Source organism: Bubalus bubalis, chromosome 11, assembly GCF_019923935.1.
Source record: "Bubalus bubalis isolate 160015118507 breed Murrah chromosome 11, NDDB_SH_1, whole genome shotgun sequence".
NCBI lineage: Eukaryota > Metazoa > Chordata > Mammalia > Artiodactyla > Bovidae > Bubalus > Bubalus bubalis.
In genome coordinates, this window is record NC_059167.1 from 65,156,195 (window position 1) to 65,178,956 (window position 22,762).

A 22,762-nucleotide genomic window follows, 5' to 3' on the forward strand; every position below is an offset into this window, starting at 1 on the left:
AATTACAATAATATTATATCCTTCTGGGATGGCTACTGGGGAAGGAAGCCCAGGTTGTAAGGCCCCCATATCTTCCATAGTGGCATTAATAGCTCTTAAATCTTGTAAAAGTCGCCACTTGCCAGATTTTTTCTTAATAACAAAAATAGGAGTATTCCAGGGGCTATTGGAGGGCTCAATATGTCCCAATCCTAGTTGTTCAGAAATTAACGCTTTGGCTGCCAGTAGTTTTTCTTTAGTCAGAGGCCATTGTTCTACCCACACCGGGTCTTGAGATTTCCACGTAATGGGGTCGGCAGCAAAAACAATGGCCTCCATCAAAAATTTGGATACCCTAATCCAGTACGGAACTTTCGAGGAGCCGGGCAAATTGGCTCAATTATTCCTGTCTGCTGTTTACCTAACCCTTTTGAGGGGTCATAGCCCATTTGTAGCATTTGAAAAGTTACTTTATCATCAGGGCTAAAAAGTAACATGCCCATTTGAGACAGCACATCTCTCCCCCACAGGGAAAAGGGGAGTGAAGGAATTACATACGGTTGGAATGTTCCACGGGTATTCTCAAATTGCCAATCTAAAATTTTTGCACTTTTAGCTACTGCAGGAGCTCTTCCTATGCCCACCAAATCATTTTCAGTAGTATGTGTGGGCCAGGAACTGGGCCAGTCTTTCCCAGAAATACAAGAAACGTCTGCCCCTGTATCTAATAGTCCTTCAATAGACTTGCCACTAACGAGAATAGATTTCATAGGACGCTTCTTAGTAATTTCTGTTACCCAAAAAGCCATGTCACTAGATCCAAATCCTTTGTCCTGCCTTTCATTTTGGGTGGCTGTTTGCCCAATTGCAGTATGATAAGGCAAAAGTAAAAGTTGGGCTATTCTCTGTCCCTGATATATTTGGAAAGTTTTAGTCGGGGGTGAAATCATTATCTGAATTTCTCCTGTATAATCTGAGTCAATTACTCCAGGAATAATTGTAAGACCTTGCATAGCTAGGGAACCTCTGCCTAGTATAATTCCTACCAGGCCTATTGGTAACGGGCCTTTAACTCCTGTAGGGATTTTTATAGTGGGGCTATCTGGTGTTAATATTGTTGAGGTGGTGGAACTGAGGTCCAGTCCTGCACTGCCTGGGGTTGCTCTGATGAGCTCTGCGACGGGACGAAGGGAATGAATGGGTTCAGTGAGGCTGCCCCAATCGTTGTCGGGGCCTGGGGCTGGCCCCTCAACCCGTTTCCCGACTGCTGGTCGGGGCCTAAAAAGACTCCATTTCTATGGAATCGTGACCTACAGTCCCTTGCCCAATGATATCCTCTCTGGCAGCGAGGGCAAAGAGACCTAGGATTAATGGGCAGGGGGGCAGGGTTTTGCGGAGCAGACGCAGCCGGTTGGGCCGGATTAGGCAGATAAGAACTGGGTGTTCTTTGAGGGCACTCACGAAAAGTGTGTCCCTCCTGGCCACAGGAAAAACAAGTTCTAGGGAATGCATTCCTGCCTTGGTTATTGGGATCGCCTTGTGATGGCTTATTCTTGTTAGTAAAAAAAGTTTGGACTGCCTGCTGATAAGAATTCCCTTTTATTGCTGCAGCTATAGCAACACCCTGTAGCATTGACGGTCCTACATCTGCACACTGTTTCATATAATCAATTAAGGATCCAGTTCTTCTAATAGGGCGCAATATAGCCTGGCAGGTGGAATTAGCATTTTCAAAGGCCAAGTGTTTTGTTAATAATTTAGCTCCCTCGGAATCGGAAATTATTCTCTGGACAGCTTCTGAGAGTCGTGAGACAAAGTCTTCAAATGGCTCTTCTGACTTTTGTTTAATATCAGATAGAGCAGTACCAGATGCCTTACCATCGGGCAATGAGCGCCAGGCAGTAAAGGCACAATCAGCCACCTGTTGTATAGCAGTCCTATCTAATTTCATCTGTTCGTCATACGAGGGGTAGTCGGTCTGTCCAAGTAATATAGGTTCAGTGATATGTTTAAGGTCAGTATTTTGGTTAGAAAAAGCATATATACGAGCGAGATCATCATATTCAGATTTCCAAAGTATGAAATGTCCTCCGGACAGGCAGGCCTTAGCAATTGTTTTCCACTCTCGAGGTGTTAACCATTGGCCTGCTAAATTTTCTACTAGCTGCATCGTATATGGGGCTTTAGGCCCATATGAAATACATGCATTTTTAAGTTCTTTGACCAATTGAAAGGAAACAGGCTCCCAGTCGATAGCCTTTTGTTCTCTTTCATCATTGTCAAAAATTAAAGGGAAACAAGCCTGAAGTTGGGGATCGAATTTCTCGCCAGGGACAGAGAAGGCCCGTCTCCGTGGGATCGATATTGGAGCTCTCCCACTTCGATAGGGAGGTGGCGGCAATAATGCGGGTTTAATAGGACCTGTACGGCTTGGTATGGGAGGTGGTGGCAAAGGCATGGGTTCCATATTCTCTGCTCTGTACTCTGGAGCTCTTTGAACTGTTTGGTATCCAGAGGTTACATATGGAGTAACTGGGAAGGTCTCTTGGAAATCCCTAGGGGCATATGGCCTAATGGGAGACGTTTCCCTTAGGTTCCTTGGAGCAGATGGCCTGATAGGGGAAGTTTCTCTTAGGCTTTTTGGGGCATCTTTGTTTAAGAGATGCCAATCTTCATCGGAGTGATATTTAGTTGTTATCTCGTCTAAATTCTCTTTTCCTTTTGGGGAAGGCTGATCTTGTTTCTCATCCCTATCTTTAAGTTGTTCCTGAGTAGTCATGGCTGCTAACATTTTTCTTAGTTGCCGATAGTCAGGTGGGTCTTCGTTTTTCTCATTTTCCTCAGGTTTAACTACAGTTTCGACCTCACTTTCCTCTTTAAGGGTTACTCTTTTAGAATCAGGGGCAGGTTTAGCTACAGCATTTTCTTCACTATCCCTTTTAAGATGTACTTTTTCTGAATCCGGGGCAGGGTCTAAGACATCTCTAATGATATTCCATAAGGAAAAGGCGTCATTAGGCACCTTTTCTGAGCCATGTTCGGCATGGTAAGTTTTTAGCTGTTTTCCTACTTTCTCCCAGACATCTAAGTTAACAGAGCCTTCGTCTGGAAACCAGGGACAGTGTTCTTGTACAAAGGAAAAAAATGATTGAATGGTAGATTTTTTAACTTTAATTCCTCTTTTATTTAATAACTGTAAAACTACTCCTATAAAGAGCTGTCTTTCATTTGATTCAGTGTTACCCATGTCAGAAAATTAAGTATAATAGAGGATTTTGCTTTTAGCTATCAAAAGATCAGGCCTTTCTTTGGCCTTTTAACTTCAGAAACCGTTTTCTCTAAGTCTTCAACACTTTCAACACTTCCCACTCCTCAGCCCTGTCTATCCTACAGGGGGGTCCGCGGCACCCTTGAGTGGGGTCCTAGCCGTCCCGAACACTGGAAGGACAATAGAGCTGGTGACCCAGATTGTCCCGGGGGGGAAACAGAAGGCTGATGACCCAAACTGTTCCGAGGGGGGAGCAGTAGAGCTGATGACCCAAACTGCTCCGTGGGGGAACAAGAGAGCTGATGACCCAGTTGTTCCGAGAACGGGGAGCAAATAGAGCTGATGACCCTAATTGCAGGGAGCTTACCTTCGAAAATCCTGTCTCGGGCGCCACCTGCCGGGGTCCAGCCCCGGCTGATCCAGGGTATTCGAAGGAGAGACGGCTAGGCGAGGGTCAGGGAATAACTGCTTAATTACACTTTAATTAAGGATACAAAGAGTAATATAATAAGGATAGCTCAGTGAGGAAATTCAGTGGAGAAAAGCGGCTGAAATAAGGATAGCTCAGTAAGAAAATTCAGTGGAGAAAAGAAGCTGAGTGGCTTGGTTTACGCGGAAAATCAATATAACCCGTGACACCAGGTTAGCTCTGACCACGGAGGCCGCAGGCGCCCTCTCGAATAGCGGAAGGTGCCCCACCTTAGACACCTTCTCGAGTGGGTCTTAGAAGCCCAGGCAAATAAATGGTCGCAGAGGACATCCACGCTCCAGATGGACGCTCAGCCAGAAGTTAAAGGGAAGAATGACATGGGGAGACCAAGTTTCAGTGAACAAGGCCCGCACTTTATTTTCCAAAGTAGTTTTTATACCTTAAGTTATGCATAGAGGATAATGGGGGAAGGGGTAGAGTCATGCAGCAAGCCAGGCTTTTTCCTGTAAACTTATCATATGCAAAAGTTCAGGTGATAGACATCATCTTCTGGCCCGGAGGCCTGTTAACATTTTAAGAAACTTATCTTTCTCTAAAGGTGATTATTCCAAAGTCAGGCGCCAGCCTTCCAAAAAGCATTGAACAAAGCTGCATTTTACATTTCTATACACCCATTACATCAATCAATACACTGCCAAGGACACAGTAGGAGTATGGAGACTTAGCAGCAAACATTGGCCCAACAAGTGAAAAACCCTTCACCAATACATTTTCTAATCAATCTTTTAACTACTCAAAGGAATCTGTGTTTAGGCAGTTTAGAACATCTCCTGCCTCTCACAGTTGGGAGGCTCTGAACAATCACATGTGGCCGGAAAAACCCATTCAGGCAGGCTAGAGGATTTCCAAAGGAGTTTGTAGGTTAAACACTGTCACACCCAGGAATTATTAACTGGAGCTGTGAGCTAACTCTTTTTTCAGAGAGAGGTAGTGGGGGACAGCCCCCCGTAAAGTCAGAGGTGTAGGTGAAAGCACAAAGCAGAAAGTAGGCAGACTCTGGTTTTGGGGGTAGATGCTCGAGAATTTCCAGGGGGACTCCTGAGGCTCGATCCCGCCTTTGCGTATGCCGAGCCTCCTTCCTCATGACCTTTGTCATGGGCGGAGTGCCTCACGGTGGCTCCCGGAAGTGATAGAATTCCAGTTGAGCTATTCCAGATCCTCACTCAATATGCAATGTGCCGGCTTGACTCTTAGCGACCCCATGGAGTGCAGCCTACCAGCCTTCTCCATCCATGGGATTCTCCAGGCAAGAGTACTGGAGTGGGTGCCATTGCCTTCTCCTTGCATATCTGAGGTGATTGATATTTCTCCCAGCAATCTCCAGCTTGTGCTTCATCTAGCCCAAGCACATGATGTACTCTGCATATAAGATAAACAAGCAGGGTGACAGTGTACAGCCTTGACATACTCCTTTTCCTATTTGGAACCAGTCTGTTGTTCCATGTCTAGTTCCAACTGTTGCTTCCTGACCTGCATACAGATTTCTCAACAGGCAGGTCAAGTGGTCTGGTATTCCCATCTCTTCAAGAATTTTCCAGAGTTTATTGTGATCCATACAGTCAAAGGCTTTGGCATAGTCAATAAAGCAGAAATAGATGTTTTTCTGGAACTCTCTTGCTTTTTTAATGATCTAGCAGATGTGGCAATTTGATCTCTGGTTCCTCTGCCTTTTCTAAAACCAGCTTGAAAATCTGGAAGTTCATGGTTCACGTATTGTTGAAGCCTGGCTTGAAGAATTTTGAGCATTACTTAACTAGCGTGTGAGATGAGTGCAATTGTGTGATAGTTTGAGCATTTTTGGGGATTACCTTTCTTTGGGATTGGAGTGAAAACTGACCTTTCCCAGTCCTGTGGTCACTGCTGAGTTTTCCAAATTTGCTGGCATATTGAGTGCAAGACTTTCACAGCATCATCTTTTAAGATTTGAAATAGTTCAACTGGAATTCCATCACCTCCACTAGCTTTGTCTTGTTATATCTGTATACGTTGAAAATCGTTTTAGATAGTGTTAGAATTTTAGCTCTTAGTTTTCAAGCATGGTTTTTTTTAATTAAGAGGAGATTAGTCTATTGTATTTACCTAGATTTCTGTTTTTCTTCATTCATTCCTATTAGTCCAGGTTCCCCTCTGTCATATTTTTTTCTCTGAAGAAGTTTCTTTGGTGATCCTTTCACAGCAGCTCTGCTGACAATACATAACCTTAATTTTCATTTATCTAAGAGTGTCCTTATCCCTGAAGGATATTTTCTCTGGGCGTAGAATTCTGGTTGACAGTACTTTTTTACTTTAAGTACTTTAAACATGTTTTTCTATTTCTTGTTGACCCCCATGTTTTATTATGAGAAAGTCACAGTCAATTGAATTAATGTTCCCAGTAAGGAATATGTCATTTTCCTCTGGCTGTTTTTAAAAAACCATTTGTTTATTTGTGGCCACGTGGAGGCTTACTTGCCAGCCAGAATCTTTTGCTGCGGCACATGGATTCTGTGGTTGTGGCACGTGGCCTCAGGAGTTGCAGTTGCGTGGCCTTGGTTGAGTTGCACGGGCTCAGTAGTTGTGGTGTGCAGGCTTAGTTGTCCTGTGGCAGGTGGAGTATTAGTTCCCCGCCCAGGAATCACATCCAGGTTCTCTGCACTGAAAGATGGATTCTTAACCACTGGATCACCAGGGAAATCAAGTTTTTCTTTGTGTTTAATTTTCAGCAGTTTGGTTTTGATGTGTTTGGAAATGGATTATTTTCTATCTTGTGTGCCTATCCTATTTAATTAAGGTTCTTCAGTCTATTGTTTTATGTCTTATACAAAACTTTTGAGAGGTTATTTTAGCCATTATTTTAGATTTTTTTTTCTGCCTTGCAATATACCTATGAAAAGTGAAAGTTAGTCACACAGTTGCATCTGACTCTGTGATCCCATGGACTGTGGCCTGCCAGGCTCCTCTGTCCATGGACTTCTCCAGGCAGGAGTACTTGAGTGGGCTGCCATTTCTTTCTCCAGGGGACCTTCCTGACCCAGGGATCAAACCTGGGTCTCCTGCATTGCAGGCAGATTCTTTACCAACTAAGCTACTAGGGAAGCTCTATAATAGGTTTTAAATAACAGAATTGATATCATTTCTAACAGTAGAACTACTAAATGTAGTTTTAAGATTTCTTTATAATTCTTTTTTTACTTAAGATATATCTGATTAGGAGTTATGCAATCAAAGCCCCTTGAGTTATTTTCTGTGTGATAATGCCACATACTTGATAAGCAGAGGGTTCTTGGTTTATTTTTAATTTTTAGAGATGGTACTCCTTTCATTTTTAGTATTTTTTTCTCTTGATTTATCTTTTAATTGTCTTGAACAAAGAAGTCACCACTTAGTGTCTGAACAAAATGCTGACTTTATTGCTCTCATTCAGAGGAGAGCTGTGAAACTTAGAGTTCAGGGATTGGTGAAGTGGGACTGTTTAGGAAGTGGTTGAACTTTTGATATGTGGTTATGAAATGTGGTTGTGTTGGTTGACCTTCTGAATTGTGGTTACTAGTTTGAAGCTGTCATTGATAAGACTGGGATGAGTTTAAAGCAGGTTCTGATGATTACTTTTTGCTTTTGTTGTTCAGTTGCTAAGTCGAGTCCAACTCTTTACGACCCCATGGACTGCAGCACTCCAGGCTTCCCTGTCCTTCACTATCTCCTGGAATTTGCTCAAACTCATGTCCATTGGGTCAGTGATGCTAGCCAACCATTTCACCCTCTGATGCCCTCTTTTCCTCCTGCCCTCAATCTTTCCCAGCATCAGGGTCTTTTCACTGAGTTGGCTCTTCACATCAAGTGGCCAGAGTACTTGTTGCTATGGTACTTTCTTGAATTTGGCGTATAGGAATTTTTTTCTCATGTGTAAAACAACAATTTTTATTCCAGAATCTAAACTCTGTTACAAAGTACATTCTTAGAAGTCTTAACTTCTATCCGTATCCCCTCCATCATAGTTTCTCCTTCTGGGAAAGGTTGGCAAACAATAACCTGCAGGCCACATTTGGCCACCTATCTCTTTTTGTAAATGAATTTTTGTTGGAAGACATACTCTTTTGTTTATGTATTGTCTTTGTCTTCTTTTTTGCTAAAACGGCCAAGCTAAGTAGCTGTGACAGGTTATATGGCTTGTAAAAACTGAAATATTTATTATTTGTCCCTTTACTGAAAAAATTTACTGATCTCTGCTATCATTTTTATCACATTTTGGCTTTTCCTTCCTTTTAAAAAAAAATGAAAGCAAATATGCTAATATACTTAACATTTACCCTTTTACATAAAAGGTAGTATACTGTAAACACATCACTGCATCTTATTTTTTTTTCACTTAACAATTTATCCTGAAAGTCACTCTTTGTCAATATATCTGTTATTCCTGGACTAGTACTCCATTACCTTAGTGAAACATTTTATATTCAACCAATATGGACTGTTAGTTTTCCCCTGGTTTTTTGTAATTACAAATAATGTTATAGTGAAAAGGCTTATGAAGAATTCATTTCACATATTTTCACCATGGTACCTTGGAAATAGGTTCCCTGAAGTGGAATTGCTGGAGTGCATGCTAAATCGCTTCAGTCGTGTGTGATTCTTTGCTACTCTGTGGACTGTAGCCCGCTAGGCTACCCTGTCCATGGGATTCTCCAGGCAAGAATACTGGAGTGGGTTGCCAAGCTCTCCTCCAGTGGATCTTCCCGACCCAGGGATCAAACCTGCATCACTTATGTCTCCTGCATTGGTAGGTGGGTTCTTTACCACTAGCACCACCTGGGAAGCCCTGCTAGATTGGAGTTTAAATGTAAATTATCTTATTATGCTGAATATTACCAGATTCTCCTCTAGGGGGCCCATAGTTTTTTTTTTTTTTTTTCTTTTTTTTTTACTGTGATAAGGAACACACAACAAAATTTTACCATCCTCATCATTTTTAAGTATACCATTCAGTTGTGTTAAGTGTATTTATTACTGTTTCAAAATAGATTTCTAAAAGTTCTTTATCTTGCAAAGCTAAAATTCTATACCTATTGAACAACAGTGCTCCTTTCCCCCTCTCTCCACTTGCCCATAGTAACCACCATTCTTCTATTTTCATGAGTTTGACTACTCTGGATATCTCATATAAATGGAATTATAAAATTATTTGTCGTTTGGTGACTAGCTTTATCACTCAGCCATGTTGCAGTATGTGATAGGATTTCTTTTTTAAGACTGAATAGTATTACGTTGTATGTATAGTCCACATTTTCTTTATCCATACATCTGTAGATGGATGTGTGGGCTGCTTCCACCTTATGGCTATTGTGAATAATGCTGCTATGGGCACGAGTGCACAAATACATTTGTCTGAGTCCTTGCTTTCAATTCTTGGGGTATATACCCTGAAGTGGAATTGCTAAATCATATGGGAATTGACTGCTTAATTTTTTAACAACTCCCAAACTATTTTTCATAGTGGCTGCATCATTTTATATCCTCACTCACAGTGTACAGGTGTTCTAATTTCTCCACATCCTTGTCACCACTTGATACTTTCTTTTAATGGTAGCCATTCTAGTGGGTATGGGGCAGTTTTTCATGTGGTTTTGATTTGTAGTTCTGTACTGACTCGATGGACGTGAGTCTGAATGAACTCCGGGAGTTGGTGATGGACAGGGTGGCCTGGCGTGCTGCGATTCATGGGGTCACGAAGAGTCTGACACGACTGAGCGACTGAACTGAACTGACTGAATGATTAGAGATTTTGAGCATTTTTTTCATGTGCTTTTTAGCTATTTGTATATATTTTTGGAGAAATATTTATTCAGGCCTTTTGCCCATTTTTAGATTGAATTATTGACTTCCATTTTGTTGAATTATTCTTTATATATTCTGGGTACTAGCCACATATCAGATATATAGTTTATAGTTATTTCCCACATTTTCATAGGTTGTCTTTTGGCATATAAAATTTTAAAACTTTTGATGGATTCCAATTTATCTATTTTCTTTGGTTTGTTGTGCTTTAGGCGTCATATTTAAGAAATCATTGCTTAATCCAAGGCCAGTGAAGACTTCTGCCAGTGTTTTCTTCCAAGAGTTTTATATAGTTTTAGCTTCTATATTTAGGTCTTTGATCCATTTTGAGTTAACTTTTATGTATGATGTTAGGTAGGGGTACAAATTCATTCTTCTTGCATGTGAGTATGTACTTGTCTCAGCTCCATTTGTTAAAATGAACTCTAGATCTTTTTAATCTATGTATCTTTTGTTTTTTACTTTTAATATATAATATAGCAGATATACTGAGAAATAGTATAATGGATTTACATGTACCCATCATCCAAAATTTATGAAAATTCTATTATTTTTATGTCGTTTGATCTTCTGTCCCCAATACAACTCCTTTTCCCCTTAGAGTGTTTTAAGGCAAATCTAAGAGCTTTTATCACTTTGCTTCCCTGGTGGCTCAGATGGTAAAGAATCTGCATGACATTCAGGAGACTGGGGTTTGATCCCTGGGTTGAGAAGATCCTCTGGAGAAGGGAAATGGGTACCCACTCAAGTATTCTTGCATGGAGAATTCCATGGACACAGAGGAGCCTGTTGGACTACAATCCATGGAGTCACAAAGAGTCGGACACTTTCACTTTCAAGACCTTTTATCACTTTTTGCATTGGTAGTTTATGTATCTCTTACAGAGAAAGACTCTATAAACATAACTACGCTACTGTTATTACACCCTACAAAATTACCAATTGTTGCTCACCCAGTACATGCTTCAGTTCAGTTCAGTTATGTCGCTCAGTCGTGTTCGACTCGTTGCAACCCCATGAATCGCAGCACACCAGGCCTCCCTGTCCATCACCAACTCTTGGAGTTCACTCAGACTCATGTCCATCGAGTTGGTGATGCCATCCAGTCATCTCATCCTCTGTAGTCCCCTTCTCCTCCTGCCCCCAATCCCTCCCAGCATCAGGGTCTTTTCCAATGAGTCAGCTCTTCGCATGAGGTGGTCCAATTGCTAGTTGCTGCTTTAGGTTGATATATATATCTTATTTCTTATAGTGTGCAGTGTAAAGCTTTTATTATTTTCCATGCCATTTGTTTTGGATCATTTTGTCATTTATATGGGCCATTTTGTTCTTTAGGATCTCCGTCATCATGGATTTAGCTCATTATATCTTCATGTTGTCATTTAACATGTACCTCGATCACCCTTGTTTTTGTAAACTTATAATCAAATCTAAAAGCTTGACTAGAGTTAAGGGTTTTTTGTTTGTTTGTTTGTTTCAAGGCAAGAGACTTCATAGGTGGTACTGAGAAAATTTTGTTGCATCAGGAAGCACTTCTTGTTTCATTGTCCTGGCTTTTAGTAATGTTAAGGTTGACCAATGAGTTCAACTTGATCCTTCCATATTAAAGTTCTCCATCCGCTTGTTACATTATGGCTTTAGCAGCCATTGATGGTCATTGTCTAGATTCATTATGTAACCAGGGATTGGAAAATGGTGATTTTCTAAATCTATAAGTTCTCCTGCATTTATTAGCTGTGACCATTCTCTAAGAAAAAGTAACCCTCATCATCTTTTTTGTCTCCCCAAAATATTGTTTATACTAGAAAGGCAGGATAAATGTTTGATTCTTTCTGTTTATTTGCCAATTATTAGAATAACGAGTTGTGCCCACGCAATCTTGACAATTGACCTCTAATCTTTTTTCTTTTTTGAGTGTCATTGTGAACTCATGGGTGTGTGTGTGTGTGTATATATATGTATGTATTTATATTTTTGATGTTTTTCAATCATTGTATTCTTGTATATGCTCAAATTGTTTCATCTTTGACAAATGAGGATTCCTTCCCTTGTCTCTGATTTCCTTTTGATTTGTTGATACTAGTGTTGTTAACATTTTTGCTTTCTTACTTGATGAGATGCACCAGGTTGATTGTGCATAATTTCCTGTGCCAGACCTGGAATAAGACATTTCTCCAAGGAGCCCTGATTTCTTTCAGTGGAATATGATGTTTAGAGTTCGCAGTCTGAAGGCAGGGGTTCTTATTGCTACTGGGTTGTCATTGATTTTAGGTCTTCTCAGATCAATCCTCATGTCAAATCTTCTACCGTAATCTGTCTGATACTTGTTATGTAGTTGATTCCTAGCGGCATTTCTTAGGACCAATATTATTTGGGTTCTGTGTGTTCGTAACTACTTCCCTTAGCCTTGAAGGTTACTTTGGCAGGATAGACCATGCTTGGCTCACATTTCCTTGGATACTTAAATATATTATAAGCTGTTTGTGCTGATGTCTGTTCTCAGACTGATTTTTCCCCGTTATGTGTAATTTGGACTTTCTGCACCTGTGTCCAGTGAATTTTTTTCCCATTTAAAATTCAGTAGTTTTACTAGACTGTATTTTGGCATTGGGTTTAATAAACAGCCATTTTCTGTGGCTCATGTTTATTTCCTATGGCTCATGTTTATTTCCTATGCATTTTAAGTGCATTATGTAACATTAAAATTTTATTAGCTCTGGTGATGTTAAGCTCTATCTTGCAGCTTATTAAACTGTAAGCTGTTGTAAATTAGGTATTTTTTTTTCTTAGTAAAAGGTTGGACTAAGGGTAGTAGTCTAAGTCAACTGCCATTGACACCATGCTTGCCCTATAGTCTAGCAATCTCAGTTATTGTAAGCTATATTTGTGTAGTAATATTCAGTTCAGTTCAGTCGCTCAGTCATGTCTGACTCTTTGCAACCCCATGGACTGCAGCATGCCAGGCTTCCCTGTCCATTACCAACTCCTAGGGCTTACTCAAACTCATGTCCATCAAATCAGTGATGTCATCCAACCATCTCATCCTCTGTCGTCCCCTTCTTCTCCCACCCTCAGTCTTTCCCAGCATCAGGGTCTTTTCAAATGAGTCAGTTCTTCGTGTCAGGTGGCCGAAGTATTGGAGTTTTAGCGTCAGCATCAGTCCTTCCAGTGAATATTCAGGACTGATTTCCTTTAGGATGGACTGGTTGGATCTCCTTGCAGTCCAAGGGACTCTCAAGAGTCTTCTCCAACACCACAGGTCAAAAGCAACAATTCTTCAGCACTCAGCTTTCTTTATGGTCCATCTCTCATATCCATACATGACTACTGGAAAAACCATAGCTTTGACTAGATGGACCTTCATCAGCAAAGTAATGTCTCTGCTTTTTAATATGCTATCTAGGTTTATCATAGCTTCTCTTCCAAGGAGCAAGCGTCTTTTAATTTCATGGCAGCAGTCACCATCTGCAGTGATTTTGGAGCCCAAGAAAATAAAGTCTTTTACTTTTTCCATATTTTCCCCATTTATTTGCCATGAAGCGATGGGACCAGATGGCATGATGTTAGTTTTTTGAATGTTGAGTTTTAAGCCAGCTTTTTCACTCTCCTCTTTCTCTTTCCTCAAGAGAATCTTTAGTTCCTCTTCACTTTCTGCCATTAGGGTGATGTCATCTGTGTATCTGAGGTTACTGATATTTCTCCCTGCAGTCTTGATTCTAGGTTGTGCTTAATCCAGTTGTAATATTAGGTTGCTGCAAAGTATTGTTGTTGTTCAGTTGCTCAGTCATGTCTGACTTTTTGCTGTCCCATGGATTGCAGCACGCCAGGCTTCCCTGTCCTTCATTGTCTCTTGGAGTTTGCTCAAATTCATGTCCATTGAGTGATGATGCCATCAAACTACCTTATCCTCTGTCACCCCATTCTTCTCCTGTGCTCAACCTTTCCCAGCATCAGGGTCTTTTCCAGTGAGTCAGCTCTTCACATCAGGTGGCCAGAGTATTGGAGCTTCAGCTTCAGCATCAATCCTTCCAATGAATATTCAGGATGGATTTCCTTTAGGACTGACTGATTGGAACTCCTTGCTGTCTAAGGACCTCTCAACAGTATTAGCATGGTGCAAAAGTAATTGCGGTTTTGCATTGTTGATCTTTGTTGTTTGATTTTGAGATGCCTTCTTAAATGTAATTATGCTATACTTCACTTTAATGTGCATTTATTGCATTATGTTTTTTGCTAATAATTTATTCAGTTCAGTTCAAATCACTCAGTCCTGTCCAACTCTTTGCAATGCCATGAGCTGCAGCACGCCAGGCCTCCCTGTCCAACACCAAATCCCGGAGCCCACCCAAACTCATGTCCGTTGAGTCGGTGATGCCATCCAACCATCTCATCCTTTGTCTTCCCCTTCTCCTCCTGCCCTCAATCTTTCCCAGCATTAGTGTCTTTTCAAATGAATCAGCTCTTCTCATCAGGTGGCCAAAGTATTGGAGTTTCACCTTCAACATCAGACCTTCCAATGAACACCCAGGACTGATCTCCTTTAGGATGGACTGGTTGGATCTCCTTGCAGTCCAAGGGACTCTCAAGAGTCTTCACCAACACCACAGTTCAAAAGCATCGATTCTTCAGCGCTCAGCTTTCTTTATAGTCCAACTCTCACATCCTTACATGACTACTGGAAAAACCATAGCCTTGACTAGACGGACCTTTGTTGGCAAAGTAATGTCTCTGCTTTTGAATATGCTATCTAGGTTGGTCATAACTTTCCTTTCAAGGAGTAAGCGTCTTTTAATTTCATGGCTGCAGTCACCATCTGTAGTGATTTTGGAGCCCCCCAAAATAAAGTCTGACGCTGTTTCCACTGTTTCCCCATCTATTTGCCATGAAGTGATGGGACCGGATGCCATGATCTTAGTTTTCTGAATATTGAGCTTTAAGCCAACTTTTTCACTCACCTGTTTCACTTTCATCAAGAGGCTTTTTAGTTCCTCTTCACTTTCTGCCATAAGGGTGGTGTCATCTGCATATCTGAGATTATTGATATTTCTCCCGGCAATCTTGATGCCAGCTTGTGCTTCATCAAGCCCAGCGTTTCGCATGATGTACTCTGCATGTAAGTTAAATAAGCAAGGTGACAATATACAGCCTTGACGTACTCCTTTTCCTATTTGGAACCAGTCTGTTGTTCCATGTCCGGTTCTAACTCTTGCTTCCTGACCTGCATACAGATTTCTCAAGAGGCAGGTCAAGTGGTCTAGTATTCCCATCTCTTTCAGGATTTTCTACAGTTTATTTTGATCCACACAGTCAAAGGCTTTGGCATAGTCAATAAAGCAGAAGTAGATGTTTTTCTGGAACTCTCTTGCCTTTTCGATGATCCAGTGGATGTTGGCAATTTGATCTCTGGTTCCTCTGCCTTTTCTAAAACCAGCTTGAACATCTGGAATTTCACAGTTCACGTATTGCTGAAGCCTGGCTTGGAGAATTTTGAGCATTACTTTACTAGCGTGTGAGATGAGTGCGATTGTGCAGTAATTTGAACATTCTTTGGCATTGCCTTTCTTTGAGATTGGAATGAAAACTGACCTTTTCTGGTCCTGTGGCCACTGCTGAGTTTTCCAAATTTGCTGGTATATTGAGTGCAACACTTTCACAGCATCATCTTTTAGGATTTGAAATAGCTCCACTGGAATTCCATCACCTCCACTAGCTTTGTTCGTAGTGATGCTTCCTAAGGCCCACTTGACTTCACATTCCAGGATGTCTGGCTCTTGATGAGTGAGCACACCATGGTGATTATCTGGGTCTTGAAGATCTTTTTTGTACAGTTCTTGTGTATATTCTTGCCACCTCTTCTTAATATCTTCTGCTTCTGTTAGGGCCATACCATTTCTGTCCTTTATTGCGCCCATCTTTGCATGAAATGTTCCCTTCGTATCTCTGATTTCCTTCAAGAGATCTCTAGTCTTTCCCATTCTGTTGTTTTCCTCTATTTCTTTGCATTGATGGCTGTGAAAGGCTTTCTTATCTCTCCTTGCTATTCTTTGGAACTCTTCATTCATATGCTTATATCTTTCCTTTTCTCCTTTGCTTTTTGCTTCTCTTCTATTCACAGCAATTTGTAAGGCCTCCTCAGACAGGCATTTTGATTTTTTGCATTTCTATTTCCTGATGATGGTCTTGATCCCTGTCTCCTGCACAGTGTCACGAACCTCTGTCCATAGTTCATCAGGCACTCTGTCTATCAGATCTAGTCCCTTAAATCTATTTCTCACTTCCACTGTATAATCATAAGGGATTTGATTTAGGTCATACCTGAATGGTTTAGTGGTTTTTACCCACTTTCTTCAACTTAAGAGACTTAAATGATTTATTATTTGGTGTTTATTTTATATTTATTTTAGACTATAGAAATGATGTTAGACAAAATGTGAATTTGAGCTTTTTAAATTTGTGTTCAAAATGAGTCATAGAGCAGTGTAGACAGCTCACAACATCAGCAACACATTTGACCCAGCAACTGCTAATGAATGTACAGTGGTGGTTCAAGAAATTTTGCAAAGGAGATGAGAGCCTTGAAGATGAGGAGCATAGTGGCTGGCCATCGGAAGTTGACGCCAATAAATTGAGAGCCATCATCAAAACTGATCCTCTTAAAATTATGCAAGAAGTTGCTGAAGAACTCAACATTGACCATTCTATGGTCATTTGACATTTGAAGCAAATTGGAATGGTGAAAAAGCTCAATGAATGGGTGTCTCACGTTCATGAGCTGACTGCAAATCAGAAAAATTGTTGTTTTGCAGTGTCCATGTTCTTTTATTCTACATGAACTATTTTCCGATTGGATTGTGATGTGTGATGAATAGTGGATTTTATACTACAACCAGGGATGACCAGATTGGTGGTTTGTCCAAGAAACTCCAAAGCACTTTCCAAAGCCAAACTTGCACCAAAGAAAGGTCATGGTCATTGTTTGGTATCTGCTGCTTGTTTCTTATCCACTACAGCTTTCTGAATTCTGGCGAAACCATTACATCTGAGAAGTATGTTCAACAAACTGATGAGATGCATCAAAAACTGCAACACCTACAGCCAGTATTGGTCAACAGAATGGGCCCAGTTCTTCTCCACGACAATGCCTGACTGCACGTTGCACAATTAACGCTTCAAAAGGTGAACAAATTGGGCTACGAAGGTTTGCCTTATCCACCATCTTCACCTGACCTCTCACCAGTGGCAACCGACTTCAACTTCTTCAAACTTCTTGACAACTTTTTACAGGGAAAATGCTTCCACAGCCAGCAGGAGGCAGAAAATGCTTTCCAAGAGTTTGTCTATTCCTGAAGCACAGATTTTTACACTACAGGAATAAACCAACTTATTTTTCATTGACAAAAATGTGTTGATTGTAATGGATCCTATTTTGATTAAGAAAAATGTGTTTGAACCTAGATATAATGATTTAAAATACATGATATGAAACTAGAATTACTTTTGTACCAACAAAGAGTCCGACATGACTGAGCGACTTCACTTTCAATATAATGCCTCTTTAATGTTTGGTTATCTCACTGGGCTCTGTAATGGAAAGGTAAGTACTTTTTTATATGCACTAAACAGATTTTAGAACCAAGATTTGGGATTTCCCCCTTTCCAGCCAAGCAACCTAATTAATGTATAGGATTAGTAGTACTTCTGGGTGCTGGAATGTTTGTGTTAATTAGTTAGTCCTGATATGCTGCTCCTGTTTCTTTTGTTTCAGGTTAAATGGAAACCACCCTTGGGAGCCAGATGCCTGTGTAGCCATTCTACCACATCAGTGAATTGCAATGAGTGGAGGAGGAGAGCAGCCGGATATCCTCAGTGTTGGAATCCTGGTCAAAGAAAGATGGAAAGTAGTAAGTAGACATCAGGAAGAGAGAGGGGTGGGGTAGGGGGAAGGAGGAGGTTTTGATATCTTGATAAAAGTAGCATTTCATTAGGAAATAATACATTTATTGCTTATATGCCTAAGCAGTTACTTTTGTTTCTTTTCCTATGATTAGGTTTTGTTTATACCCTAATTCTTGTTCTTGCACCTTATAGTAGTAAATTTTCCTAACCTCTAATAGTTACTATTGAGTAAGGTAAATGAAAGTATACTTAAGGAAAGAACAATTGAAAAAAACTACAGTGTAATGCCCTTTTTATTTTTTAACATTTTATTAAGGAAAATTTTAAGTATATGTTAAAATAGCATGACTGTTATAAAGAACCTTCAGGTACCCATGCCCCAGCTTAAACAGTTATAGATTGATAGTCTTGCTTCATCTCTTTAACCTCTTTCCTAAAATATTTTTAAATTGTTCTTTCTTATTTTTTAAATTATGAAAATATGATAACACATTTACAGGAGACGTGGAAAATACAGGACAAAGTTACATATAGTCCCATTATATATTACAGTCATTTGTTTTAAGTAGATAAATGAAGATTTTTAGTTGGAGTTTCAATATCAAACTCTCAGAAATTAATAGGATGATTGTACAGAGAAGTAGAATATAGTATACCTTAAAAGCACTATAAACCAGTTCGACACAATAAAGATTTATACAGTTTTCACACAACAGTAGGATACAGATTCTGTTGAAGTTCCCATTGACTATAAACTAAGAAACACTGGAACATACCCAGAGACATAAGATCAGATGCAGAAATTTCATGGTCTTAAAGGTGTAGAAATCATACAGAATCTGTTCTCTTACTTCTGTGGATTTAGGTTAGCGATCACTATCAAAAGATAGTTGAAAATAACCCACGTATTTTCAAGTACAGCGTGCATTTACCAAGAGAGCTCTTTAACTTAGCCTTTGAAAGCCTCAATAAAATTAGAAGACTGAAAAACATAGAAGGTGATTGCAGATAAAAAGCATTTAAATGAGAAATTAATATCAAAGATACTTCTAAAAATCCCATGTATTTGGAAATTAAATATCCACTTTTAAATGAGGGGTATATCTAAGAACCCGTAACATGGGAAATTACATATTTGTAATAGAATAAAAATGAAAAAACAATTTACCAGAATCTGTTGCATGCAGCTGAAGCTGCTAAATGCAATTAAATATAATGTGGAGTCTTAAATAAGGTATAAAACAAATAATGGACACTAGCATAAAATTTTGTGAAGATTTGAACAAAATCTGTACTTTAGTTAATACTGTATCACTTGTTAACTTCCTGTTTTTTTTTAACAGCATAATATTTCTTAATATTCTCAGAATTAGATTAGAAGTTTCAAGCCTCATTCACATTTTTTTTAATCACTAAGATAATAAACTTTATAGACTTCTGGCAGTAATACTAGATGCCAAAATATATTGAACTATATCAAAATTTTGAGTGAATATAAATTAGAAATCTAGTATTCTATCATACTGAGTCAGACAAGTGGAATCAAAATATCATGAATTTTTTAGCTAGGCAAAAATTCATAAGTCTTCTAAAATATGTGTATTATACATATTCTATATAGATATATATGTGTATACAAAAGCTTTTCTACTATACTTTGCTTGAGAAAGAACATCAAAAAAAATAGAGAGTGATGGAGAAATGGGAAAACATACCAAATGAAATGGGAGCACTGAATATGAAATAGAAAAAGTGAAACAAACTAGATAAAAATAAAAGATCATCATAGAGTCCAGTCTGTTTGTCTTTTTTTAATATTTTTAATGACTGGGACAGATGTAAAACCACAGCTTCTGGAAGAACCATTTGTTCTTGCCAGTGTTGTATCTCTCCTCAAACTTGACCTTTGCCTCTCATGGAGCCCTGCGTTTGAGAGCGGATCTCTGAAGACATCCTTGTTGACAACAGTTTTGTCCAAGGGGATATTCGGAGAGTACCTTGCGGGCATGAGGTGACTATAATTATAAACTTTGACAAAAGACTTGATCTTTGACCTCTTGGTGATTTTCTTCTTGCCCATGGAAGCTGTCACTTTTGCAGGGATGGTGATCAATTCCAGCCACCAGAGCATGGCTGTAGGGTCATTCTGAAGTGCCATCATCAATATTCTTCACGATGACTGCTTTGCGTCCAGAGTAGCAACAGGCCAGGACCAGCACCACCTTCCCGGGTTTCATGAACTTGCCCATTTAGGCAGCTACCACTTGGGACTACAGCAGAAAGCAAGAAAGGGCACTTCTGCTAACCTTTCACCGCGGGAAGCATGAATTCACTTCCCAGTTGTTTTTAAACATTAAAAACAGATCTCTCCCAAAATATTTTGAAGGAAATCTTTTACCTTACTTTTCTCTATGTACATCAGTATATAATCTCTAAAAGATAGACTTCTTTTTAAAATGTAATCATAATATCACATTCAGGAAAGCAATGTCATTAATATCATTAGATATCCTTCCAGCTTTCACATTTTCCTAATTGTTTTGTAAAGTTTTTTTAACAGCTGAATCAAATCCAAGTGAAGTCTGGATATTTCAGTTTTTTGACATCACTTAAGTTTCCTTTAATTTGTAAGTTCCTTTTCATCTTTCTTTTTTTCTTGCAGTTTATTTTTTGAAGAAACTAGGTTATTTGCCTGTAGAATTTTCTATAGTTTGGGTTTTTTTCTATTGTTTCCACATGGTGTTAACATGATTTTCTGTCTTGTGTATTTTATGTAAACTGTTGGTTATGTAGAGAGGCTTGATTAGATCTGACTTCAGGTTTGTTTATTGAAGTAGGGGCTTTTTTTTTCCCCCCCATAAAGGGTACTGTTAACTTTGGATGGGAGGCATATAATGTCTTATTGCCCATCATTTTGTTAACACTATTGATCATCATTGTCTAGGTCTGTTAATTCAAAGGGATGGCAGATTGGTGATATTCTGTCATTCCTTCATTTATTAGTTGAAGTACATCTATGAAGAGAAATTTTGCATTGTTAACTATTTGATTACCCTGAGATACAGTTTGACTAGGAATACAGGATAAATGCTTGATTCTTTTTTTAATTTACCAGCTTTCAAAGTAATAAATTGGTTCCCTAGCATCTTCTGATGCTAATGAGAATCAAACCCCATACCCACCAGAGATGCTTAGAGGGCACAAACATACCTTGTGTGCACCAGGACCCAGAGACCCCATAGAGACTGAGGCAGAACTGTGTTAGGGTGTCTCCTGAGGAGGTACGGATCAGCAGTGGACTGCTGTGGGGGCAGAGGCTCTGGGTGCAGTAGACCTGGGTATGGCATAAGCCGTCTTGGAGGAGATCGCCATTAACCCACCATAGAGCCGCCAGAACTTACGCAGGACCAGGGAAACAAACTCTGCGAGGGCACAAACAGAACCATGTGCGCACAAGGGCCCAGGAGAAAGGAGCAGCGACCCCACAAGAGACTAACCCAGACTTGTCCGTGAGTGTCTAGAAGTCTCTGGCGGAGGTGTGGGTTGACAGTGGCCAGCTGCAGGGTTAGGGGCACTGAGTGTAGCAGTGCTTGCATTGGACCTTTTGAAGGAGGTCATCATTGTCTTCATTAGCTCCACCGTAGTTTGGCCTCAGGTCAAATAACAGGGAGGGAACACAGCCCACCCTTCAACAGAAAATTGGATTAAAGATTTACTGAGCACAGCCCCGCCCATCAGAACAAGACCCTGTTTCCGCCTCAGTCTCTCCCATCAGGAAGCTTCCATAAGCCTCTTATCCTTCTCCATTAGAGGGAAGACAGACTGAAAACCACAGTCACAGAAAACTAGCCAATCTGATCACATGGACCACAGCCTTGTCTAATTCAGTGAAACTATGAGCCATGCTGTGTAGGGCCACGCATATGGACGGGTCATGGTGGAGAGTTCTGACAAAATATGGTCCACTGGAGAAGGGAATGGCAAACCACTTCAATATTCTTGCCTTGAGAACCCCAAGAACAGTATGAAAAGGCAAAAAGATGGACACTGAAAGATGAACTCCCTAGGTCGGTAGGTGCCCAATATGCTACTGGAGATCAGTGGAGAAATAAGTCCAGAAAGAATGAAGAGACAGAGCCAAAGCAAAAACAACACTCAGTTGTGGTTGTTGCTGGTGATGAAAGTAAAGTCCGATGCTGTAAAAAGTAATATTGTATAGGAACCTGGAATGTTAGGTCCATGAATCAAGGCAAATTGGAAGTGGTCAAACAGGAGATGGCAAGAGTGAACATTGACATTTTAGGAATCAGTGAACTAAAATGGACTGGAATGGGTGAATTTAACTCAGATGACCATTATATCTACTACTGAAGGAAGAATGGAGTAGCCATCATAGTTAGCAAAAGAGTCCAATCTTTTGGATGCAGTCTCAAAAATGACTGAATGATCTCTGTTCATTTCCAAGGAAAACCATTCAGTGTCACAGTAATCCAAGTCTATGCCCTGACCAATAATGCCGAAGAAGCTGAAGTTGAACAGTTCTATGAAGACCTACAAGACCTCCTAGAACTAACACCCGAAAAAGATGTCCTTTTCATTATAGGGGACTGGAATACAACAGTAGGAAGTCAAGAAATACCTGGAGTAATGGGCAAATTTGGCCTTGGAGTACAGAATGAAGCAGGGCAAAAGCTAACAGAGTTTTGCTAAGAGAATGCACTGGTCATAGCAAACACCCTCTTCCAACAACACAAGAGAAGACTCTACACATGGACATCACCAGATGGTCAGCATTGAAAACAGATTGATTATATTCTTTGCAGCCAAAGAGAGAGAAGCTCTATACAGTCAGCAAAAACAAGACTGGGAGCTGACTGTGGCTCAGATCATGAACTCCTTATTGCCAAATTCAGACTTAAATTGAAGAAAATAAGGAAAACCTCTAAACCATTTAGGTATGACCTAAATCAAATCCCTTACTACACTTGAAGTGACAAGTTGATTCAAGGAATTAGATCTGATAGAGTGCCTGAAAAACTATGGATGGAGGTTGGTGACATTGTACAGGAGGCACTGATCAAGACCATCCCCAAGGAAAAGAAATGCAAAAAGGCAAAATGGTTGTCTGACGATGCCTTGCAAACAGCTATGAAAAGAAGAAAAGCGAAAGGCATGGGAGAAAAGGAAGGATACACCCATTTGAATCCAGAGTTCCAAAGAATAGCAAGGAGAGATAAGAAAGCCTTCCTCAGTGATCAATGCAAAGAAATAGAGGAAAACAATAGAATGGAAAAGACAAGAGATGTCTTCAAGAAAAT

At 40.0% G+C, this 22,762-nt stretch overlaps 1 protein-coding gene and 1 pseudogene across 14 annotated transcripts in view; one reads left to right on the forward strand and one right to left on the reverse strand.

Moving 5' to 3' along the window:
* Positions 1–22,762, forward strand: part of TTBK2 (tau tubulin kinase 2) — a 145,376-nt gene that overhangs the window by 31,224 nt on the left and 91,390 nt on the right. For 11 of the 14 annotated variants that reach the window (XM_044925158.2, XM_044925155.2, XM_044925154.2 and 8 more), the window contains one exon: positions 17,314–17,449. In XM_044925158.2, coding sequence (XP_044781093.1) covers positions 17,381–17,449 — 69 coding nt within the window. In that variant the 5' untranslated portion in view covers positions 17,314–17,380. Of the gene's footprint in view, positions 1–17,313; positions 17,450–19,992; positions 20,072–22,762 lie in introns of those variants that run through there. The other 3 variants (XM_025295831.3, XM_006066183.4, XM_044925159.2) reach the window with 1 other exon arrangement.
* Positions 19,165–19,693, reverse strand: LOC102409663 (annotated as a pseudogene).